This window comes from Myotis lucifugus, unplaced genomic scaffold (assembly GCF_000147115.1).
Source record: "Myotis lucifugus unplaced genomic scaffold, Myoluc2.0 scaffold_10, whole genome shotgun sequence".
Classification (NCBI taxonomy): Eukaryota; Metazoa; Chordata; class Mammalia; order Chiroptera; family Vespertilionidae; genus Myotis; species Myotis lucifugus.
In genome coordinates this window covers 1,753,590-1,776,555 of record NW_005871058.1, presented here as the reverse complement: position 1 = coordinate 1,776,555, position 22,966 = coordinate 1,753,590, and the positions used below count along the sequence as shown (strand labels likewise).

Genomic DNA, 22,966 nt, shown 5'->3' with positions numbered 1-22,966 from the left:
CAATCACCACCACCATCCATCTCCAGAACTTTGTCGTCTCCCTCAACTGAAACTGTACCCATTAAACACTAATTCCTTATTTCCCTCTCCTCTCAGACGGTGGTAACTACCACTCTACTTTTTGTATCTGTGAATTTGACTACTCTAGATACCTCATACAAGTAGAATCATATGACATTTGTCCTTTTGTGTATAGTTTATCATAATATCATCAAGGTTCATCCATGTTGTAAGCTTTATCAGAATTTCCTTCCTTTTTTAAGACGAATATTCCATTGTATGTATATACTACATTTTGCTTATCCAGTCATCCATGAATGGGCATATGAGTTGTTTTTCCACCTTTGGGCTATTGTGAATAATGCTTTCATTTCTTTTGGGTATATGCCCAGAGGTGGAACTGCTGGATCATATGGTAATTCTGTGCTTAACTTTTTTTTGTTTTTTAGGAACTGCTGTGTTATTTTCCACAGCAGCTGCACAATTTTACATTCCCACCAGCAATGTATAAGGGTTCCAATTTCTCCACATTCTCACCAACATTCTTTATCCATTGCTTTGCTTTGATAATAGCCATCTTAGTGGGTGTGAGGTGATACCTAATTATGGTTTTGATTTCTATTTCCCTAATGATTAATGATGTTGGGTATGTTTTCATGTGCTTATTTGCCATTTATTTATCTTGATTGGAGAAATACCCATTCAAGTCCGGCACCAATTTTTTATTGACTTTATTGAGGTGACATTGGTTAATAGAATTATATGTTTCAGGTGTCTAATTCTATAATAATACTAGTAGCCCTGTGCATGAATCTGTGCACCAGTAGGTCGCTGCCACCCTCCTGTAGCTCTCCGCCCACTGCCCCGCCCTCCTGTAGTTCCCCTCTCCCCCCTCATAGCTTGCTGCCTTGCCCCGTCCTGTAGCTCTCTGCAGCCTGCTTGCACCTTGCTGGCCCACCCTCCTGCTGATCCGAGATCTGGTCGTGAGGCACTTGGTCATTATGCCTCAGGGTGTAACAGCTAATTAGCATATTCTTCTCTTATTATATAGGATATCAACTGTGTATTGTATTGTGTGTTCACCATCCCAAGCCAAGTCTCCTTCTATCACCACTGTGCCCATTTTTTAATTGGGTTAGTTGTTTGTTTTGTTGAGTTCCAGGATTAACAGTTTGATTATGTTTATAATTGAAGTTTAGTTTGGCTGGATATAAAATATTTAGCTTGCATTTTTTTTGCATGTCTTAAATATGTTATGCTATTGTCTTCTGCATAAACTATTGCTATCAAAAAATTTGATGACAATCTCATGTTGTTTCATTTAGAAGTGACTTGGTGTTTTTGTTATTGTTTTGACTAGATGTCCAAAAGATTTTTTTTCTTATTGCCCAATAGGCATAATAAAATATGTCTTGATATTAGCCGTTCTGGGTTTACTTTTCAGATATATAGTGTGCCTTCTCAATATATAATTTTAATATGCACTCTTTTTATTGTAGGAGAGTTTTCTTGGATTGTACTTTTTGTATTTTGTTACATAGTATGATTTGCTTTTCTTTTTTTATGGACTCATATGTATGTGGAATCTTCTTTGGTTTTATTTATATATATATAAACTTTTCCTCAAATCCTCCACATTTTTGCTAGTGCTTGGTATAGTCAGCCTTTCTAGTTTTAGCCATTCTAATAGGTGAATAGTAGTATCTGATTGTGGTCTTAATTTGCATTTTCTTAATGACTAATGATGCTGTGCATTGCTTTGTATACTTGTCACCTGTATACCTTTTTTTGAAATATCTGATCAAATCTTTGTCCATCTTTTTAAGTTGGATCTTTTATTATTGAGTTTTGAGAGTTCTTTATATATTTCAGAGATGAGTCCTTTATCAGATGTATAATTTGCAAACATTTTCTCCCATGCCTTTTCATGAACTTAGCAATATCTTTTGAAGAAAATTTTTAAATTTTGGTGTTGTTTTATTAATTTGATTTTTTATGGATCATACTTTTTGTATTGCATTTAAGAAATCTTTGCCTAACCTGAGGTCACAGAAACTTTTTCCTATATTCTTTTTCTAGAATTCTTGTAGTCTTAGGATTTACATTTATGTTTATGATATATTTTAATTTTGTATAATGTTCAAGGTATGGATTAAAGTTTATTTTTTTAACATTTGAATAGTTCCATCACCATCTGTTGAAATGCTGCCTTCTTCAATAACCTGCCTTTACATTTTCGTTGAAAATTAACGCCAAGTATATGCCAGTTTAATTCTGGACTCTCCATTCTGTTCCATTGACATGCTTATCTATTTTTACACTAATACCATACTTTAATTATTGTAGCTTATAATAACTCTTGAAATCAAATAGTTTTAGTCCTACAACTTTGTTCTTTTTCAGAGTTGTTTTGGCTATTTTAGCTAGGTTCCTTGAATTTCGATATGAATTTTAGAATCAGTTGGTCAACTTCTGTTAAAAAAATTCTGGAATTTTTATTGGATTGCATTTAATCGATATAAAAATTCGACAACTCGACATCTTAACAAAATATAATCTTTCTCCATTGCTTTGAGAATAACTAATGGCAAGTTTCAGCTGAGAGAAAATAGTCCTTGACTGGGAAAGAAATTTACTGAAAGAATTTTAGAAACTGGCTAACAAGTAAGTGATTTTAGTGACCATCTCTCTGTTTATAAATCTTATCAATAAGAAAAGTAAAAGGGAATGATTTTGAAAAGACACCTTGGAACTACTGCTGCAGCAACTGCTGAAGCAAAGAACTGAACTGTGGGAATTTAAGTTCTTCACAACTCCTGGAAATCAAGCTTGTTTTTGTGAAGAACTTGATCAGAAACAAAAGTTTCCCTGAATGTTATGTTGTCTGGGCGCTCTTCAAGAGCACATGGACACAATTTACTCTAACAGGAGCCACGTTCTGGTTCAGATATAAAAGTTTTGCAGAAGAACTCAGCGGGGTATGTGTAAAAGGAAACATTTAAAAATTGTATTATAATTGCAACAGACTATAAAGATATAGATTTAGTCATTGTTTATCCTTTGGTCATTGTTGGAAGATTTTAAAAACTAAAAATTTTAATGAAAAAGTTCTGGAAATCTTGAGTGTGGCTTACCGTCCAACTTACCTTTATATCCAAGAAGGAAAATCATACATTTTAAATGATAGTAAGTTCAAGTCAACTTGGTATTTTAGAAGCAGCTCTGTCTGTAGCCAATGCTTGTGGTGGTGGCCCTACAACATATCCTCCGGGCCCACCTGGGGTTTCAGCCAGCGCTGTAGTAGAGTCCCACTCAATCTCAGACTCACCTTTTGGTGACAACAAACCCATCTCAAATAAGTGCCCCATTTCTCCACTTTGTGACAAAGTGTCCTTTCAAAGGCCATGGGAACCCCCAGGCCTATTAAGTATATCACATAAATGAAGAGGAGTAATGCCTTCAACCAATGGGTCCAAGGCTAGTGGACAGAGGGTCCAGCCTCTAGTCCTTCTGACAGACAATCCTGGGAAGCACTTGCTCATTTCCAAGGTGGTGCTATGGTCCTTGGACCAAGTCCCAAGGTCCCCAATGGTAATCTGGTAAGACACCTCTGTATGGGTTTCCCCACCCCCCTCTTACTCTCTCTGTTCTCTTACTTTTGCTTCCTGAGATCACCTCACAAATGACTTGCATACACTCAAGTCCTTTTTCAGGGTCTACTTTCAGGTGGCCTAAACTAAAATGAGCACCATTAATCAAATGTATTTATATATCTTTCCATGTAAGTGTAGGTGGTTCTTCATATCTGTAGATTCACCATTTGTGAATTCAACCAACAGTGGATGGAAAGTATTTTGTTAAAATGTTGCACTATTGCTGACATGTACTATGTAGTTAGGCTTATGATAGCTGCGTCTGTAGTGTACATGTGCAGACTTTTTTCCCCCTTGTCATTGTAATAACCATTTACATCGCATTTACATTGTATTAGGCATTTAAAGTAATCTAGAGAAGATTTAAAGTACACAAAAGGATGTGTATAGGTTATTTGCAAATATTTTGTCATTTTATATGATCCCGGCCCGCAGTGCGCATGTGTGGAATGTCTGAGGGACAGTGAACTGGCCCCCTGTTTAAAAAGTCTGAGGACCTCTGCTCTAAACAACACAGTGTAATAACCATTTACATCGCATTTACATTGTATTAGGCATTTAAAGTAATCTAGAGAAGATTTAAAGTACACAAAAGGATGTGTATAGGTTATTTGCAAATATTTTGTCATTTTATATGAGGGACTTGAGCATCCATAGATTTCGGTACCCATGGGGGTTCCTGGAACCAATTCCCCACATATACCAAAGGTCAACTGTATTTTACAGATTTTCTAGATTGTGTGCAAATAATTATTCTTGAAGAATTATTTGCAAGGTGAGGTGAGGACATTTTAAACCTGTGCAAATTAAATATATTTTTTTCTATTTAGGCAGTAAAAGAGCTGATGATAACGATGCTTGCTCACTATGAACCACATTGAAACTACCTTTAATTCAATTTCTATCTGATAAAAAATATAATACGAATATCTAACTTTGATGGTATATGAACTAATGGCCAAGTGGTGAAAAACTCTATAAGATAATAAATACTACCAATAAGTTCCGTATCCATACTATATGATATATAAGCTTTAATTTGTCACATAAAACTTCAATATTACTTTCTGCCAGAAATTTAGCAACTCTTCTGATACAAATGCACATAATACTTTCATGCTAAAAGTCATAAAAACTGAATAATTCACTCAGCCAAATTCACTTTTTTTTTGCATTGAGTCTATTTTTATCACTAATCTTACATTGATTTTATGTTAAATGTTCATTACATCTCTGCAATATTCCATCTTAGTATTGGTAGCACTAATTTAACTTTTTTAGGTTATTTTATTTTCCAGTTCAGGGCCCTTAATTGGTAACAACATATGCTGCCAGGTTATAAATGCTTTATTATTATTACAATTTTAGCACTGAGGAAGCTTGGTGGTGAATATCTGGCCACTTGATGTTGTTTTGAAAAAGAGGTCAAGTTCAGACTCTCTTTCTGATAGAATGTAAAGTACTTCTACACGTGTTATCTGTAATTATTATGAAAGTTAATCTTAGTCACTAAAAGAGGATTCACTATCTGAACTTTCTTCTGCATTTTTTTCACCTTCGCCATCAGGCACTGGAGCATCTGGCCTCCTGAAAGAGAAGGGGAACGTTTTTAAAGTTTTTTCCAGTTGAAAGAAGCACTTACTCATTGTAAATTAGGTTCATCCTAGAATATTGCTGCTAATAAATCTGCCAAGTCTGCGTCCTTAACTGAGAGAGACTCCCACTCGCCACCGCAGCGCGCTCTCCCTGGCGTCTCCGGCATTGTGGGGATTAAGTGCCTTTCCTGTGTGGGCCGTGGCACTGTCTTCTCTTGCCAGTGCTTACAGAGTGTGCTGCTTCAGCACTTTCTGCTCCTCATTGCCATGGAGATCAGCTATAGACAGAGATGCGATCAGGGGAGGCTGGCAGGACCACTGCCACAGCCAGGCAGCCTCCAAGTGCCTGAGGTACAGAGAAAGAAAAGCCAGCAGTGGAAAGAAAGGGAAAATCCTCATGTTCAGGAAAGCTGCAGGGAGAAATTTTTTAAGTGGAAGAGAGTTCACGAGTGGCTACTGAGAAACACAGGCAATAGAAAATCTGTGGGGGCAAAGGTTCTTCATTGTATTGAATGTTTTCACTTATGTGCAACATGGACATATGAGAAGTGTTAAACTCCAATTCTGCAAGGCTGTGCTATAATAAAACAAAATAAAATTTAATACTGTCATTAAAACCGTCAACTAGATAGGCTCCACCATGCTTGTCAGTAAACCATTCAGTTCACCTGGGAGCACTATCACTCAGCCTGTGTCCCCGCTACCAAGAAAGAGAATTAAGCGAGCAAAGTATACTTTGGGGGAAACTAAAAGAGAAAGGAGGAATAATACAGCTGCTCTGTCCTAATAATTAAAATCTACCACTTATGTCACCCTCAGCCCCTTGATTCTTATTAAAGATTGGGAACACCAACAAATGCAACTCTTCTTTGTCAGACATATAACTATTATGCATAGTTTATTATTTACTCTTATTAAAAATTATGGCTGAGTTTTGGCTTATATTTTTAATATCATACCTGGCATACTACAAAACAGAACAAATACTGGCACTGCTTTCTAGTCGTCACATATAAACCCATTCAATTTTAGATTATGCCTAGGAGGAAATCATATGCACTCAATACAGCACAACTTTAAAGCTGGCCACAGCATTTCTAGGTTTTGACTGATGCTCTGTCTGCCTAAAATACTAACATGGGACCACAGTCTTCATCACTACCCATGGAAGCAAGAACTCTAGAAGCAGTGGGCATGAATACCAGGCACATTTTCCCAGTAAGTTTCTCTTTGCTATATAGTTCATTTCTTATTGTCTTCACTTTGTTTAAAAAGGAAAATTTGCCAGAGGGAATTATCTGACTATTACATCAAATTACATTAGTATCTATGGCAACTCAAACAAATAAAACAATGTACACAACTCCCCTAAAATAAATGCTACTTAAGAAAAGGGTAAAAGTAGCTTAGGCCTAGAAGAGAGTGAAACAATAAAATTAACTGATTTATGTGTGTAACCACTTTTTGATGTATATAATGCTGTATGGCATAGTGGTTAAGAACAAAGACTATGAAGTCAGATTGACTGAGTTCAAATCCCAGCCTTGCTACTTATTTGTTAGGCAACTTTAGGGAAGCTATTCAACCACTCTGTACCCAACTGACTGGATTGTTGTGTTGATTAAAATAAATCACTAAGTGTAAAGTATATTGAATAATATCTGGCATATAGTAAGTATATTAAATGTTATTTTCTATTATTTTTATTGTAGAATTATTATTATTCTCATCATTATCATGTGCCTACTATTTGCCAGGAACTGTGGTAGGTGCCAGAGATACGGAGATGAAAACCAAACAGTTCCTGCCCTGCACAAGCTGATATTTTAGGGGGGAGATAGAAATGCAATCAATTATTGTTATATAGTGTGATATACACAAACATAGTTGTACGAGCTACACGTGTGAAAAGAAAAGTAATTCACTCTACTAGGGTTGGTTAGAGAAAACTCCAGAGATGAAGATACTTGTGCAGGGTCTTGGGATGTGAGTAGGAGTTTGTCAGAAACAAAAAATGTGGGAATAGGTGGGGATGAGAATCTGAGTAAAGAGAAAAAATGGGAATGGTACGATGCTACATTAGGAAGCTGGAAGCCATTCAGTAGCTAGAGGGTAAGGTATATTGCGGTGCAAATGTAGATGACATCAGATAATTTGGCAGGAGTAATAAGTGAAGGATAGGGAAAAGTTATATAAAATAAGTTTTCACTGCAATTGCACCAGTTTGGGATTCTTATGTAGTCATTTACTTCATATTCACGTTGTTATATAATAATCACCACCATCTCCAGAGCTCTCTTCATCTTGCAAAACTGAAACTCTATACCCATCAAGTAATAACTCCCCTACACGCTTTCCCTCCAGGCTTTGGCAACTACTATTCTACCTTATGTCTTTCAATTTGACTATTCTAAGTGGAATCATATAGTGTTTGTCATTTTGTGACTGGCTTATTTCATTTATCATAACAAAGGTTCATCCATGTTATAGCATGTATCAGAATTTCCTTCCTTTCTAAGGCTGAATAATACTCCATTGTGTGCACATAGTAGATTTTGTTTGACCATTCATCTGTGGATGGGCATTTGGGTTGTTTCCACCTTTGGGCTACTGTGAATAATGCTACTATGAACATGGGTATACAAATACAGGGTGGGGCAAAAGTAGGTTTATAGTTGTTCATATGGCAAATAATACAATGATCAATAAATAATAATAAAAGAATAAACTCTGTTTTATGTACTCACAATTGTAAACATACTTTTGCCCCACCCTGTATATGTTTGAGTTCTGGCTTTCACTTTTAGGTATATGCTCAGAAGTGGAACTGCCAGATTACATAGTAATTCTAGGGTTATTTTTTTTGAGGCACTGCCAGACTGTTTTCCATAGTGGCTATATCATTTATACATAGTACATAAGTGTTCCAATTTCTTCATATCCTTGCCAAAACTTGTATTGTTTGTCTTCATTCATTTTTAAAAATTGAGATATAATTGATATATAACATAAAATTAGTTTTAGGTATATAATACATTTTGTTATTTGTATATAGTGTGAAACCATCACACATTAATTCTAGTTGACATCCACCCCATATATAACTTCAAAAATTTTTTTCTTGTTATGAGAACTTTAAAGATCTATTCTCGCCCGGCTGGTGGGTCTCAGCTGGTTGAGCTTTCATATATCTTTTTATTTCAGTGGCATTGGAAACTAACAGGACTGACTCTTGGTTAATTATAACTATTGTTATTTTTGAAAACTTGGATTTTTAAAAATAATCACTTAGAAGTAGCAAACAAATACCATTTATTTGGTAATTATCAGGCATTTACTTCAGTTTCATAGACTTTCTAAAATTTGGTGATAGACATTTTTTCTAGGAAAATAGGCAGGCTCTCTTCTCCTTTAGCATGTTAAACTGCTTTAGTTTAAAATTATGTACTCTTTGCTACTGAAATTTTATACATAATCAAATAACAATTTATTTTCTGATCAGTATTTATTTCTGCTTTGCTCTTTGCTCAGTACAGACTATCTTGACTATTTTTTCTAAGTTATATGAATCTGTCTTACTATCTGAGGCTAATAAAAAAGTGTAGTTAATACTTTAAAAGAAAAAAGAAACAGAACAATCTTTCACTGAGAGTTCTTGGCTGAGGCTTAATATGTACCTAAGATTCTAAATAAAAGTACACTCTTCACTTGGGTGGCACATTTTCTTCTCCCTCATCAGCCAAGAGCTTTCTTCCAGCGTGAGGCTCCTTAACTTTTAGGTAAACATGATCCTCCAAGCGCCAAAATTCCTCTTTAACAAGGCAGTTGATTCCACTTCTCATATCTGGCTAAGTGTCGTTGAAGCTGGTCTAGTAATGGTGGTGACAGGTTATAGTGAGTCACCCCCACTCCAACCAGTGCCCCTTGTGACCAATGGCCTGGACTTATGAGGTAATGGGTCAGAATTCCAGCTCCAGGCTGTGGTTGAGGAGCAGCTTTCGTGTAAGACGATGTTTTAACTGTTACTGGAATTCTACCCTAAAACTTGGCACCACCTTGTAACCAAATGTTTCTTAACATTTAAAGACAATGACATACCCACAAACTTGCTAAGTGAGATATACCAAGGAAGGATTGGGGGCACCGGGAGTTCTCCCCTCAGTAGTCATCCATGAACTTCTTAGGGTAGTGACACCTAAATGGAGTCTTGGAGAATATGAACTTAGCCAGGCCAATAAGATGGGGGAAGGAAGTTCCATGGAGAAGAAAGAAAACATTAAAAGACATCAAAAGGGAATAGGAAAATGATACAATCAGAGAAGAGCCAGTAGTGTGCTACAGCTACACAATAGAGGTGATATGGAACAGTGGCAAGAAATGAAGCTTGAGTGAGAATCTGGGTCTTGATGACAAAAGCATTTATATGTAATTCTAGTGTTAGACTACATGCTGAAGGTAATGGAGAGTCACATAAAGATTTGAAGCAAGAATGAAGTATTAACGGAAACACTCAAGCTTTAGTGACAGATGAAAAGAGAATTGGGAAACCAATCAGGAGCTACTATAATAATTCAGGTGAGAAATGATGAGAGTTTGAACTAAGCAGCAATGAGCATGGAGGTATGTGGTCAGATGTAAGGGATATTAAAATTGAGACTATCGAGTGACTGACAGTCGGGGGTAGGGAAGAGGACACAATCAAGGATGACTTTCAAGTTGCTAGTGTGGGCAGCTGGTTAAGTAAAGGATTATGAAGGTTCAGTCTGGGCAAGGGATAACGTAAAGCCAATAAGAGGTAAAAGGAGTGGATAGCCAGCATCTGCTGATGCTTGTAGGGCTGCTAGTTTTCTATTTATTACATTTTCTCTAGAGAAAAAAAATCAGACTTTTAAAAGTCATTTTAGCTTTCTACTGTGTATTTCGTCTACTGTGTATTTCCAGAAGCAAAAAGGAGGCCTTGGTCAATGTTAAATATATTTATAACATATATGTCAATGAGTACCAAAATGGATTGGACCCATATGTTCAATTCACATTCTAATATATGTCACAATCCATCTGCTTTTAAAGTGTGTGTCAGAATTTCCAGAACAAATGTCAAATATCCTGGAGATGTCTTAGTTCAAATTACCAACCTATGCCATTGGACTTCAGTTACTTGGATATACACTAAATGTAGATACATGTTGGAAATCAGTTCTTGTAGACCTTTAAAAAATTCTTAAATTTCATATTTTAGAAGATAAAATAAGAAAAAAAGATTGTTTTATGGTGTTTCACATGCAAAATGCACAGTTTCTTGAAGGGCTGAGAGCCAAGAAAAATAACAAAGCAGTATATTGCTAGTAGAATACAAACGCCTGGAACACACAGCTAAGTACATCGGGGTGGACCAAAACCCCAAACTGGAAAGACTTTTTACAAGTATCCAGATACTTGCAAAACAGACTACTTCTTAATAATCCATTAAGATATATATATTTATCCAGGATGAGCTATGTAGCTAGGTTTGCTTGGATGAAATAAATTATTGACAAATTTCTGAGCCACATACTTACAGCATTTCTCAAAAATATTTTATAAAACTCACAAAAACTGATATCTAGTTCCATAATAATCATTAATGTGGACCTAGAGTGACTTTACCTTATTTATTTCTCAATCTGGCTCAACTTAGATCTTGGTAGAGTAAATTTCCTATATACTAAGGCATTAAACAAAAATCTGGTAGATAATTAAAAAAGAAAAAGGTAGCATGGAGAGAAAAACACCACTGTTTCTTGAGGACACTACTGCTGTGCAACAAAACTGCCATCAAATTCCATCTCTCTGGATATATAGATTCATCACTGATCTACTATAACTGCCCTTAAATGTGCAAAGGATGGTTTTAACAGCATAGGATAGATTTTTCATTTTTGTAACACTATTTATGAATGTAGTTCCCTCAACTATAAAATACTGTATAGGAAAAATATATCGTTTGAAATCTTTTTATTGTAATTGATAAATTAAACATCTCGGCGATAATATCATTATATTAGAAGAATTACTTACTCGAGAAGATCTGGGTCTAGTCCTTCTGATATCATTTTGTTTCTTATTGCCATCACTGGGACACCCTAAGCAAAGGACACAATATAATAATTCAATGATTAAAAATGCTTTCTCCATAAAAACAGAAAAATAGACCAATGGATCAGAACTGAGAGCCTAGAAATAAAGCCCAAGCATCCATAGTCAACTAATATTTGACAAAGGAGCTAAGATTACTCAATAGAGAAAAGACATTTTCTTCAATAAATGGGGCTGGGAAAATGGAGTATAAAAGAATGAAACTCAATATGAAGAGTTTTCACAGTTATATCTCTCAGAGAAATGCTACAGATCTTGACAAATTAAGTTCAGATCATTGTTAACTATAATCCTCATTTTTTAAAATAAGGAAATATGCCCAACCAGTGTGCGCAGTGGTTGAGCGTCTATCTATGAACCAGGAGGTCTCAGTTTGATTCCCAATCAGGGCACATGCCTGGTGTTGTGGGCTCAATCCCCAGTGTGGGTGCCATGCAGGAGGCAGCCAATGAATGATTATTTCTCATCATTGATATTTCTATTTCTCTCCCTCTCCCTTCCTTTCTAAAATCAATAAAAATATATATGAAAAAATAAATAAGGAAATATATTAAAATTTAAAATATTTACTTTTTTTTTTCATGTAGAGGGCGTAATGTCACAAGAAGGTCGTAGTATCCTGCCACCCGTGAGGAGTAAGCCCAAGTCGCTGTTGGATGTGTTATACACAGAGCCATTCTTCAGGCACTCTGCTCTCTTTACACCTATTAATTATTTACTTTAAAAAAATGTCCAGAAAAGATGCCTTTTACAACCCTCATCTCTTATTCTGGCTATGGAGGAAGAGAAAGTCCACATTCCCTGCAGCCTGCTAGGCTCGAGGAGGATGGGAAAGCAAAACTACGGTTTGATGGTATAAGGGCTTTCTACAAATTCAACTCTGATTTATTTATTACACTTTAGCATAATCCACAGGAAAGCATTAGAAAGGTTATACAAAATTACAAAACTGAGAAAACAGGAGGGAGAATAAATGAGGTTGAAAAAAAATTTCCTAAAATAAGGGAGGAATAGGGAACAAGGAAGTTGATGGAATTAACTAAGCTCCCTATTTTAACTTTAGTTTCATGGGATTGGTTATAGTATAAGAATAATAGTTTTACCCTTAGTTTCTCAAAGCTGACTCCAGCAAAAGAATACAAATATTACATTACCAAAATTTGGTGAGTCTTCAGTAGTTTCTGTATATAAATATCGATAAAAGAAAATACACATAACTTATAATATCTTACCCTATTAGAGACTCTACCACTATCATCAGCTTAATACAAATATCACGAAGCTTGATAGAAAAATAATTTGGTCTGTTGGAGAAGATGTATTCCAAAGGGATTTGCTCCTGTTTCTAGTGACGTTGCTTAGAAAATTTGTTTTGCTGTGTTCATCCTAAGAGGTTATAAGAAACAGTCTGGTTTGTTAAACATCAAAAAGAAGTGTCCAATTTCTGATCTCCAAGAGACAAGGCTACTGGTGGTCTAAGGAGGACACGACAGACCTCAAGACTAAAATTTACTGAACTGTGGGATTATTTTTGGCAAGTGATTATGGCCGTTTGTCCAACATAAGTAATGAAGAAGAGAGAAGGCAGCCATAAGTCTGATGTTCCAAAAATCACGTCTGTATTTGCGTCACTGGAGAAAGTGTGCAAAGAAGCCACAGTAATGAAATTATGAAGGCAACACTAATAGCTAAATTCTAGTTTCTTATATCATAGTAACTGTTTTGAGGTTATAGGACTGCCAATATTTACATTTATTTGTTATTGTGTTAATGAAATCCAAGCTACTAAATTCCTTTATAAACCATGTTGAAATTTTCCTAAAGTTTTAGATTAGAAGGGGGAAAAACCTTCTTAGTCAATCTAATAGTGATGATTTTCCCTTTTTAAACATAACAAAAAAACGCTCCTTACATTTGAGTCTTTCCTCTCAGTTTATGAGCTTGAATCACAACAATTCAGTTCTAAAAGATGGAAAATATGAAGTTTATGAAGGTTTTTCCCTACTTGGTCAACAATAAAGAAAAGATCTGTTGAGTTGATGGGTGGGTAGTACTTTTTTATTTTCAAGGAGAGGGAATGAGTAGGAGTTCAGAAGATGCTATGGGTTAGAAAAAGGCAGGCAGTCCTCCAATCAGGCTCCTTTCACTTAAATTTTAACTTAGTGGAATGGACTCAATCATTTCTTTGCCTTCTGATTTTCAATAATGCTCTCTTTAAAATACCTATACTGCATTTTATGTAATATTTTATTTTTTAAATATGTTTTTATTGATTTTTTTTTTTAGAGGGAGAGGAAGGGAGAGGGATAGAGAGATAGAAACATTGATGAGAGAGAAACACATCGATTGACTGCCTCCTGCATGCCCCCTACTGAGGATCCAGCCCGAAAATCTGGCATGTGCCCTGACTGGGAATTGAATTGGTAACCTCTTGGTTCATGGGTCAATGCTCAACCCATGGACTTATGTAATATTTTAGTAGGGTGTTATATTTAGGATTACATTTTCAGATGAAATATTCTATTTAACAGATAATAAATGTTTACTCAATAAATCATAACACAAAAGCAAGTGTATGCTTAATAATCTTTTCTCCTTCTAGAAGCTGTCTGTGAAGGGATACAAAATTAATTTAAATAAATCTCTTAATCACTGTTGAATGAATATCACTATCTATAAAAAGAAAGCTTTATTTTGAATGACTACAGATTTAGAAAATGACAAACTCTAAAATTATCTCTGATACTGTTGCCTCCAAGGGTCATTAATTTGAACCTAAATCTGTGGGCAAAAAGAAGCTCACTAATCTTGATTGGTTTCTATAGAACTAATAGTAAATCATTCCCTTTTCAGTGATTATTTCAACAGATCAGTTTCATAGGGAGAAAGAATTCTTCACTGGGCATCAGATATTTTTAAAGGTGAAGGAATAAATCATGATAAAATGGATAAAAATTAGACTAGCCCTTACCAGGGCCCTAGGAAGTTGGTAAGACAATTACTGTTACTTTATCCATCCTGTGTCTTTTAGGCATGGGAACTAAGGGTAACCTAAATGCCTATCAAGAAAGCCATTAAAAATTATTTCAAAAAGTTGGGGATGCATTGTTATGCGACTAAAATATAGCTGCATCAATTTCCCCATGTGACTGATTTTTCCCCTGGCTGTTCTTGTAACATGATAAGTATTAGATGTTAAGGATCAAAAAAGCACATGATGTGTTCTTTGCATTTTGTAGTTACTCAAGTTTTTAAAGAATTTCAAAGTAATTAGATGCTATGGAAGACCAGTTTTCCTCTCTTCATTATAATATAAAAGCAACATCTAAAATTGAAAGACTTTCTTTGACAATCTAATTAATGCTATAACTTCATTAGGAATACTTTAGCTACATTATAGCTTTGCTAAGCCTCATTTCACTCAACTCATATTTGTTGTTAAAAATATGTGTTGATTAGAATTTTCTAAATTTAATTCATTTGATTTCTAGGAATAGAAACTTTAAAGAATTTTCATAGCAAATCATTTTGGAATTCGCTATGTGACTTAAAGTGCAATAAGTTCAGATGGTGTCTTACTCAGTTTTTAGAAACTAATTTTATATACACCTATTCAAGAGAATTTAAAGAAATATCTCCAAATACAGCAGTAAAAGATAAGAATGAAATTCTTAATAATTAATTATAAAGATAATTTTACTGATCGAAACCAAAGAATATTCACTTTTGAACTAGTTTTTCAATATGATAATGAGTTTGAACTGGTATATTATGAATCGCTCATTCAATGTCCTTAGAGATCATGAGTATCTATTTAAAGAGAGATAGCCAGAATTAGGCATTCCCTCTGGCTACAGAACCACAATAAAGGCCCTGAATCTGATAAAGTGTCATCAGCACATGGTCTAACCAACTAACTGAATAAAAGTCATTTATGTACTTGAACTAGGAAAAGAAAAAGAAAAGTTGGGATGCTGTATTACAATATTATGAAAATTCCAGTGGGTTGTACTAAGTTCTGGTGATATTTATTTAAATTGCAGTAAATACAAAAGATGTAGATATCTTCAGGTAGAGGAATATATAATTTTCATTCGTTTTTCCCAATAAGATATTTTGAAATCTATTTTATTTCCTTTCAAAACATACAGTAAACATATTTGCATTTTCTCCAAATTGTAAAATAATCCTTACTACAAAATTACCTAACTTACAAATGAAGTTTGTTCTTGCATCTTACATTGCCGTAATCTATTCAAAGCACATTATCTTCCACACCAGTAGTGCACACCTTGTTATGAATGCTCACACTGAGATCCTTGTCCAAACAGGGTGCTAGAATGCCTTCAAGCATATGGTGTCTAAGACACGTCTTTCCTCCTGCAGTGAGTCTACTTCCTTACTACAGCTCATTTGCTCCCTGGTTTTTACTTTTTCTTCCATTAAGTACCACAATCTTAGCCAAACAAATTTATATTTATGGTGAGATTCACCATACTTCTAAAAAGAGTAAATGTAAGTAAGTAACTACTTAATTTACATTACTAATTTGGAAAATTTTATGTGAAGTACCTTATTTCCGGCAGCGGTGGGCACTGAGAAATCAAAGTTGGGTAACTAAAACATTATAGTTGGTCAGAGTAAAAGAATTATACCACACATTTCACAAAGGATAAAATCTGTCATTGTTAGTATATATCTTCAAAAGCTTCCTATGAACCTTAACAGCAATGTTCCTTTTGTCACAACTTCTAACGTAAGAACTAAGAAGTTGTGTAAAGGAGTTGGAATGAAAGATCCAAGTCCAAAGTTAAAAATATTTTTCTGCTAAATGCTCATCTTTGTTGCTTCCCATTTTTATATATCATTTAAAGGAAATCCCTATGAATTTTAAAACTACATTAAACTTATCCTCTAAAAGTTCTTTCCTCTGTGTTTACTTGCTTATATTCCTTCTTTTCTTTCTTTTGTGAGGAGAGATGTACAGAGATATGATGTTACAGTGAAAAGGCAGATGAAGTAAATTTGACATTTAGCAAAATAAATAAACTGAAATAATGAATTACATGTTTTGGCTTGAAAGGACTTTTTGACAAACTGTGCTATACATTACCTCCATTATTTTAATTATGCCAATGACACAAAATATGATATAGAGAATATGTTCCTGAAGAAACATATTCTCTTCAAACAATTTTATACTTAAAAAATTGATTTGACAAATTTAGCACCGTAAATGAATTACCTTATCAATTATTTTTAAAAGATTATTTTGCATTCTCAATTTTATGTTGGTTTCTTTCTTTTTAGTTGTGATCAAATGAACTGGCTGACCATTCAGTTGATGGAAGGAAGAAAATATTTTCCATTTCCAATTTTCAAAGTTAGCTAAATTATGCATTTAATTAGACAAATGTTCATTTGCATCTTTTCATTATCTACATTCACATGTAACTAGGAAAACAGTCATTTTACATATGGCTTTTATCTTCAATGTGAAACACCACAAAAACTTGTCCCCCCAACACTGAATGTACTAAAAAAAAATACTGACTTTGATATTGATTAGTAAATCTTTGGTATTATAAAGGAAACAAAACACATGTTGACATTATAATATCTACTGAGTTAAAAAGTACAAAAAGAAATAACATATAGTTGCTACACTAAATCCATACCAGTGTTTTCCACAGCGATTACTATATATGAACCACTTTTTAAAAATTTTAATTGACTTTTAGAGAGAAGAAGGGAGAGGGAGGAAAGAAGGGAGAGAGAGGAAGAGAGGAAGAGAGGGAGAGAGAGAGAGAGGGAGAGAGAGAGAGAGAGAGAGAGAGAGAGAGAGAGAGAGAGAGACATCGATTTTTGTTCCACTTACTATGCATTCATTGGTTGCTTCTTGTATATGTGCCCTGACCGAAGATTGAACCCACAACCTTGTCCTATCTGGACGACGCTCTAACCAACTGTGTTACTTGGCCAGGGCTGAACCACTTTGGACCAGACTGTTGATCAGTGATGGGGAACTTACCCTGGAGCTCTCTAGAGTTCCCAAACAAGGCTTGAAATCCTTTAATTACTCTTAGAAAAACTACACCTTATCTAAAGTGCACCACTCTACTTCATGCCTGATTAGTTTCACAAGGTCCAAGGTACATCACTTCTTGGTGGACATCTTTAATAATCAGTTGGAGACTCGTCCTCCTTAGGTAATGGAAGTCACATTTCCCCAGGCCAACATGCCCTGCTGGCAACAGATGCATCAGAACCACCAGGACCAAGGAGATTATTCAATTCACATTTGGAACCAGCCAAAGAAAACAGAGCTTTAAAAAAGCCTAAGTGTCCGAGAGACTGTTTTGGCAAATTTGGTTTAAAAAAATACAAGTCATTAGCTTCTTAATGTGGAAGTCGGACTTTTCCAATGCACAATTTATTATTGGCAAAGGATTCACCAAGTCCTGCCAGTAAAAGGGGGAGAATTGTTGGAAAAGTGATCTATGTACACAATTCCAGTTAAGTTATAAAAGCAATATGTAATTTAGTAAAAGCTTGTGCTGCACTATTATAACAACAAGCATTAAATCAATTATCTGCCACATTTGGAACACAACAGTATTACTCACTCAAAAATCTTGTGTAAAACTTGCTTAAAAAAGGAAAAAAAACCTCAGAAAATGCCAGCAGGTGTTCCAGGAACATTCATTAATAATGAGATCCAAATCTGGATCAATTAAATAGAGGACAAATCTAGAGATATAATTTTATGTATGAAGAAACTGGTCTTAGAAGGTGACATGACTCAAACATGGTCACAAGGGATTGTGTGACAAAGCTAAGAAACTGTATCATGTTGCATACCAGAAGCACAGAGTACAGATCTGGGTGTACTCTTCGATATCCAGATGTCTTACAAAAACAACTCCTTTCTGGAACTGCCATCATTCATGCCCCACAGAGGGTAGTAATCCGAAAGTGACAGGAAAAGGTATGGAGACCAAAAAACAAGGTACTACTTATTTCTCTGTGAACTGGTACTGGTGACATTTGAAAAATTCTGCTGGCTTATGTTCAAAGGAGCTTATATTAATTAAGTAGTTTTAACAATTTAGGCTCTAAAATCGATTTGCAGGTTCTGTGACAAGTGAGGCGAAGCAAATGTAAAAGTAGGACATTCCAGGAGATAGCTAGACCCAGGAAAAGGCAGATTTTGTGGCAGCTCAGAAAGAAAGCCAAAAAGATTATAGTGCATTGAAGCCTGAAAAGTTTTTTTAAAAAAATCTATATTTGTGATTTGTAAGACTTCCTATGTCTTGCTATCTAAACTGAGTGCCCACTACATGGGTGGTCAGCAAACTTATTTTAGCAGAAAAATTAAAATGGCTTGGAAACATGTGTCTACTCTCTGCCTTACTAGAGAGAATAAAATGGTTCTAAACAAAAATTCAGAAAGGAAGCAAGAGAAGTCATCGCAAGAGGGTTGAGGGTCTAGTGAGTATTAAGATGCTGAGTTAAAGAACATCACATTTTGGGAAAAAGGTAAACTCAGCTTAAGTGGAATGATAGGTGTAAGACTCTGGCTATGGAGCAATAACTTACTTTTAAATGATAAAAACATAAAGACAATTAAAGATGAAAGAAATCCCATTACTATCTGTAGGAGGTAAGAGGACTTCTGGCACTGTTAACTCCATTTTGAGGGTACAGAAATATTATTTTGGGGATCCTAGAATAGATTTTTATACTGTTGGTATATAGTGATTTTTTTCCCCCCAGAAAGACAGATTTTTTTTTTGGTTTGTTTTTTAGACCATACTAATGCTATCTTCCCTTTTGTTAATATAAGCAATCCCCTATCCAGATTGTAGGCTTCTAAAATTCAGCTTTGGTAACATGTAGTACAGTGTACAATGGGTGAGAAACTACTCAAGACCATGCCAATAGACAAAGTACAACGCTTTGATGAGTTATGCAGATACTAGTCTTTCTCTACATTAATAACTAAAACAAAATTGAGTAGCAGGTAAGCTAGAGAAACTTTAGTCACCTTCTGAGGTCAAGAAAAATTGGGTGTTTTAATAAAAAATTACACTCTTGTTGGGAAAGTGAAGCACTTTCCAGTATTGATAAGGCAATATTCAGTGAAGCTACCCTCTAGAACAGTGATTCTCAACCTTCTGGCCCTTTAAATACAGTTCCTCATGTTGTGACCCAACCATAAAATTATTTTCGTTGCTACTTCATAACTGTAATGTTGCTACTGTTACGAATCGTAATGTAAATATCTGATATGCAGGATGGTCTTAGGCGACCCTTGTGAAAGGGTCGTTCGACCGCCAAAGGGATTGCAACCCACAGGTTGAGAACCGCTGCTCTAGAATGAACTGGGATTAGGTTACTCCTTATAAGAAATGTTCACATTTGTTTTCCTTTCTATCTATAGCCCATTAAGCCCTGTTTGTTCCCAGTCACACTCAAGGAACTGAACCACCTTAGGAGAATGGACAATTGATTAGAAGACTAATACAGAAAACAGGAAGGCATTTCATCACCTGGAAGTACAGATACAAAGCTATCTAGGTTCTTCCCATGTCAGTGGCAGAAACTGAAGGGTTCAATGATACAGATTGCAATGGGTGATAGTGTCATCTGTTCTCCTTGCTAGAGTTGCAGTTCTGTGAAGATATGGATATAGAAAACACTACTAACTAAGCAGATGCTGTTGAAGAACAATATTTTTGATGATGACTTATGACAATAGAATGATTATACTCCTGGAAAAGTGCTAAGTGATTCAGAAGAACCAAAAGATGATGCTCAGCTAAACCCACAAGGGGGTTTAAATAGAAATCAAAGGGTAAAACATCCTCAGGGCAGGAAACCTAAATAGACATTTTTCTAAGGAAGATATACAGACGGCCAACAGGCATATGAAAAGCTGTTCAACATCACTAATTATTAGGGAAATGCAAATCAAAACCACAACAGACCTCACACCTATTAGAATGTCTATTATTAAAAAGACAAGAAATAGGAGTTAGAGAAGATGTTGAAAAGGAAACCCTCATACAGTGTTTATGGAATTGTAAACTGGTAGAGCCATAATGAAAAACAGTATGGAGGTTCCTCAAAAAAATTAAAAATAAAACTACCATATGATCCAGCAATTCCTTATCTGGGTATTTAATCCAGAAGAATATGAAAACACTAACTAAAAATATATATATATATATGTACCCCTATGTTTATTGCAGTATTATTTATAATAGCCAACATATGAAAACAAGCAAAGTGTCTATCGATGAATGAATGAATGAAGATGTGGTATATATACAATGGAATATTAGTCATAAAAAAGGAAAAATTGCCATTTGTGACAACATAGAAAGATCTCGAGGGTATTATGCTAAGTGAAATAAGTCAAATGGAAAAGTACAAAAACTGTATGATTTCACTTATATGTGAAATATAAAACAAAAAAGTAGCATGAACTAACATAACAAAAATAAACTTATAGATACAGAAAATAGAAGGGATTACCAGAGGCAAGGGATGAGGGCGGGGGGAGGGCAAAGAATATATGGTAACGGATGGAAACTAGACTGTAGGTGTGAGCATGCAATAGAGTATAGACACTGAATAATAATGTTGTATACTTGAAATTTATATAATGTTTTTAACCAATGCTACCTCAGTAAAAAAATAATTTTAAAATTCTCAATTAATGACAGGAGAAAAAAAACACAGTGGGGAGAACTAGCAGGTAATTATTAAGAGGAGAGATATAAGGATATCGAAAACAATAGCCTAAAGTAAAAGAGAGAGAGAGAGAGAGAGAGAGAGAGAGAGAGAATTTATATAGAGCAAACATGAAATTTTAAAATAAGTAAATATCAGGGACTGTTAACACTTAGTGGGATGAAATTAATAAATAAGAACTGGCATTTGAAAGGCATGTCTTACAATGTTTTACAACAGGAGAAAGACGCCTATAAATCAATACATATCCAGATATATGGAAATACTTGACCATGGAATAAAGGAAACCCTAAGTGAAGCTAAAAAAGTCAATAGCTATATTATCAGATGGAGCATTCTTTTTGGTCACTTGACCAGATGCAGTACTTAAAGTTTTCTGAAACATGTTGAAAACAAGCATAAGGACAAAATACAGACATGATATAATGATAGCTTAATTTTGCCCAAATCAGAGCATCTGATGAATTCTTACATGCTGAAAATTTTCTCCTTTAACAGATAAAGCGAGCATTGAGGGGAAATGATTTAACTATTTCATACTTATATTTGAACAAAGAGACAGAAATGAATGATGATGTAGAAGTGACAGGAACGGTGGTAGTGGCCATGTCCAGGAAAAACAATCAAGGGCGTTGTCAAACATGTAGCCTACACCTGTAATTGGACATTTCGACAGTCACTCATGGTATACTTAGGAAACAGGAGACATGGTAGATTTATAGATGGCTTAAGCAGAGCAATGATTAGCAGATTCATGTTAACCATGAGGAAGTCCACTACTTGATCTATTTTTGCTTTGGTCCTACAAAACATTTTAGATCAATAGTTTGAAGAAATGGGAGCACTTCTATACATTTCCAGGTGACACAAAGCTAGAAAGGAGAGTTAACTTGCAGGATAAAACATTCCATTCAGTAAATATTGATGGAGCATCTTTATTGGCAAGGTGTTAAAGTGAATACAAAGATCAAGACACAGCTCTTCCTTTCATGACTTCCTTTTTCAATAGGAGAGACAACATATGTGTAAGTAATCATTGAAGTAGGTAAGAATAATTTTCACAAAAAATGTAGATATCGTGGTTAGACTGGTCAATGTTGGGAGATACTGCCTAAGTTTTATGTGTTGGTGGGTTAGGAATCTGGGAGGATTTAGTGGACATGTTCACAGGAATGTGTTAGATGAGTAGAATCTGGGCATGCAGTAATTAAGAGAAGGAGAATTTAGATTCAGAGGTGGAAAAGCATGGAGCATATATTGGGAAGGATTTGTGGTTTGGTATGAAGAATGGAATTCAGGACAGGGAGCGGTAGGAAACAAAAGTTGGGAAATAAGATTCTGGGATCCAGGCTGGCACAATAAACTAAAAACAATAAAATGAAATTTAACTTGGATGAACTTGCAGTTTAAAGATGGCAGTGTAAAGATGTTGTTCCCCCTTTCCTCTTGAAAATTACCCCCAAACAGTGAGGCTCAAACTCCACTTTTAATGACTCAGAGGTATATATGAACCACAATAACATGGAAATTAAAAGCAGGAAAGCAGGTAAAAGAATGATTGATGACTCTGCACAGATAGGCCAAGTTCACTTCCAGAACCGTGGAAATGTTGAGGAATCAGAAATACCCGTACCAAAGGCGGAGAGGAGGCAAAGGACTGAAATCAGAAAAACTGGGCTAAAAACAGGAAAAGACCAAGGCAGGAGAAACTAAACCCCTGCCCATAATCAGTGACACGAAGCAAAAGGAATGGGCTGAAGCTAAAGTACTATCGAACTTAAAAAAATAAAATTAATAATCATTTATTCTTTCTTAAATGTTTCT

At 35.2% G+C, this 22,966-nt stretch overlaps 1 protein-coding gene and 1 non-coding gene across 5 annotated transcripts in view; both read right to left on the bottom strand.

Annotated features, from left to right (window-relative positions):
• Positions 1 to 4,670: 4,670 nt before the first annotated feature.
• Positions 4,671 to 22,966, bottom strand: part of WASHC3 (WASH complex subunit 3) — a 37,240-nt gene continuing 18,944 nt past the window's right edge. For all 4 annotated transcript variants that reach the window (XM_006084080.3, XM_006084081.3, XM_014451528.2 and 1 more), the window contains 2 exons: positions 11,306 to 11,370; positions 4,671 to 5,240 (listed from right to left, as the gene is read on the bottom strand). In XM_006084080.3, coding sequence (XP_006084142.1) covers positions 5,156 to 5,240; positions 11,306 to 11,370 — 150 coding nt within the window. In that variant the 3' untranslated portion in view covers positions 4,671 to 5,155. The remainder of the gene's footprint in view (positions 5,241 to 11,305; positions 11,371 to 22,966) is intronic.
• On the bottom strand, positions 11,965 to 12,090 carry LOC111824998. The gene has a single exon (XR_002828103.1). It is a non-coding gene; the product is annotated as a small nucleolar RNA SNORA11 (small nucleolar RNA).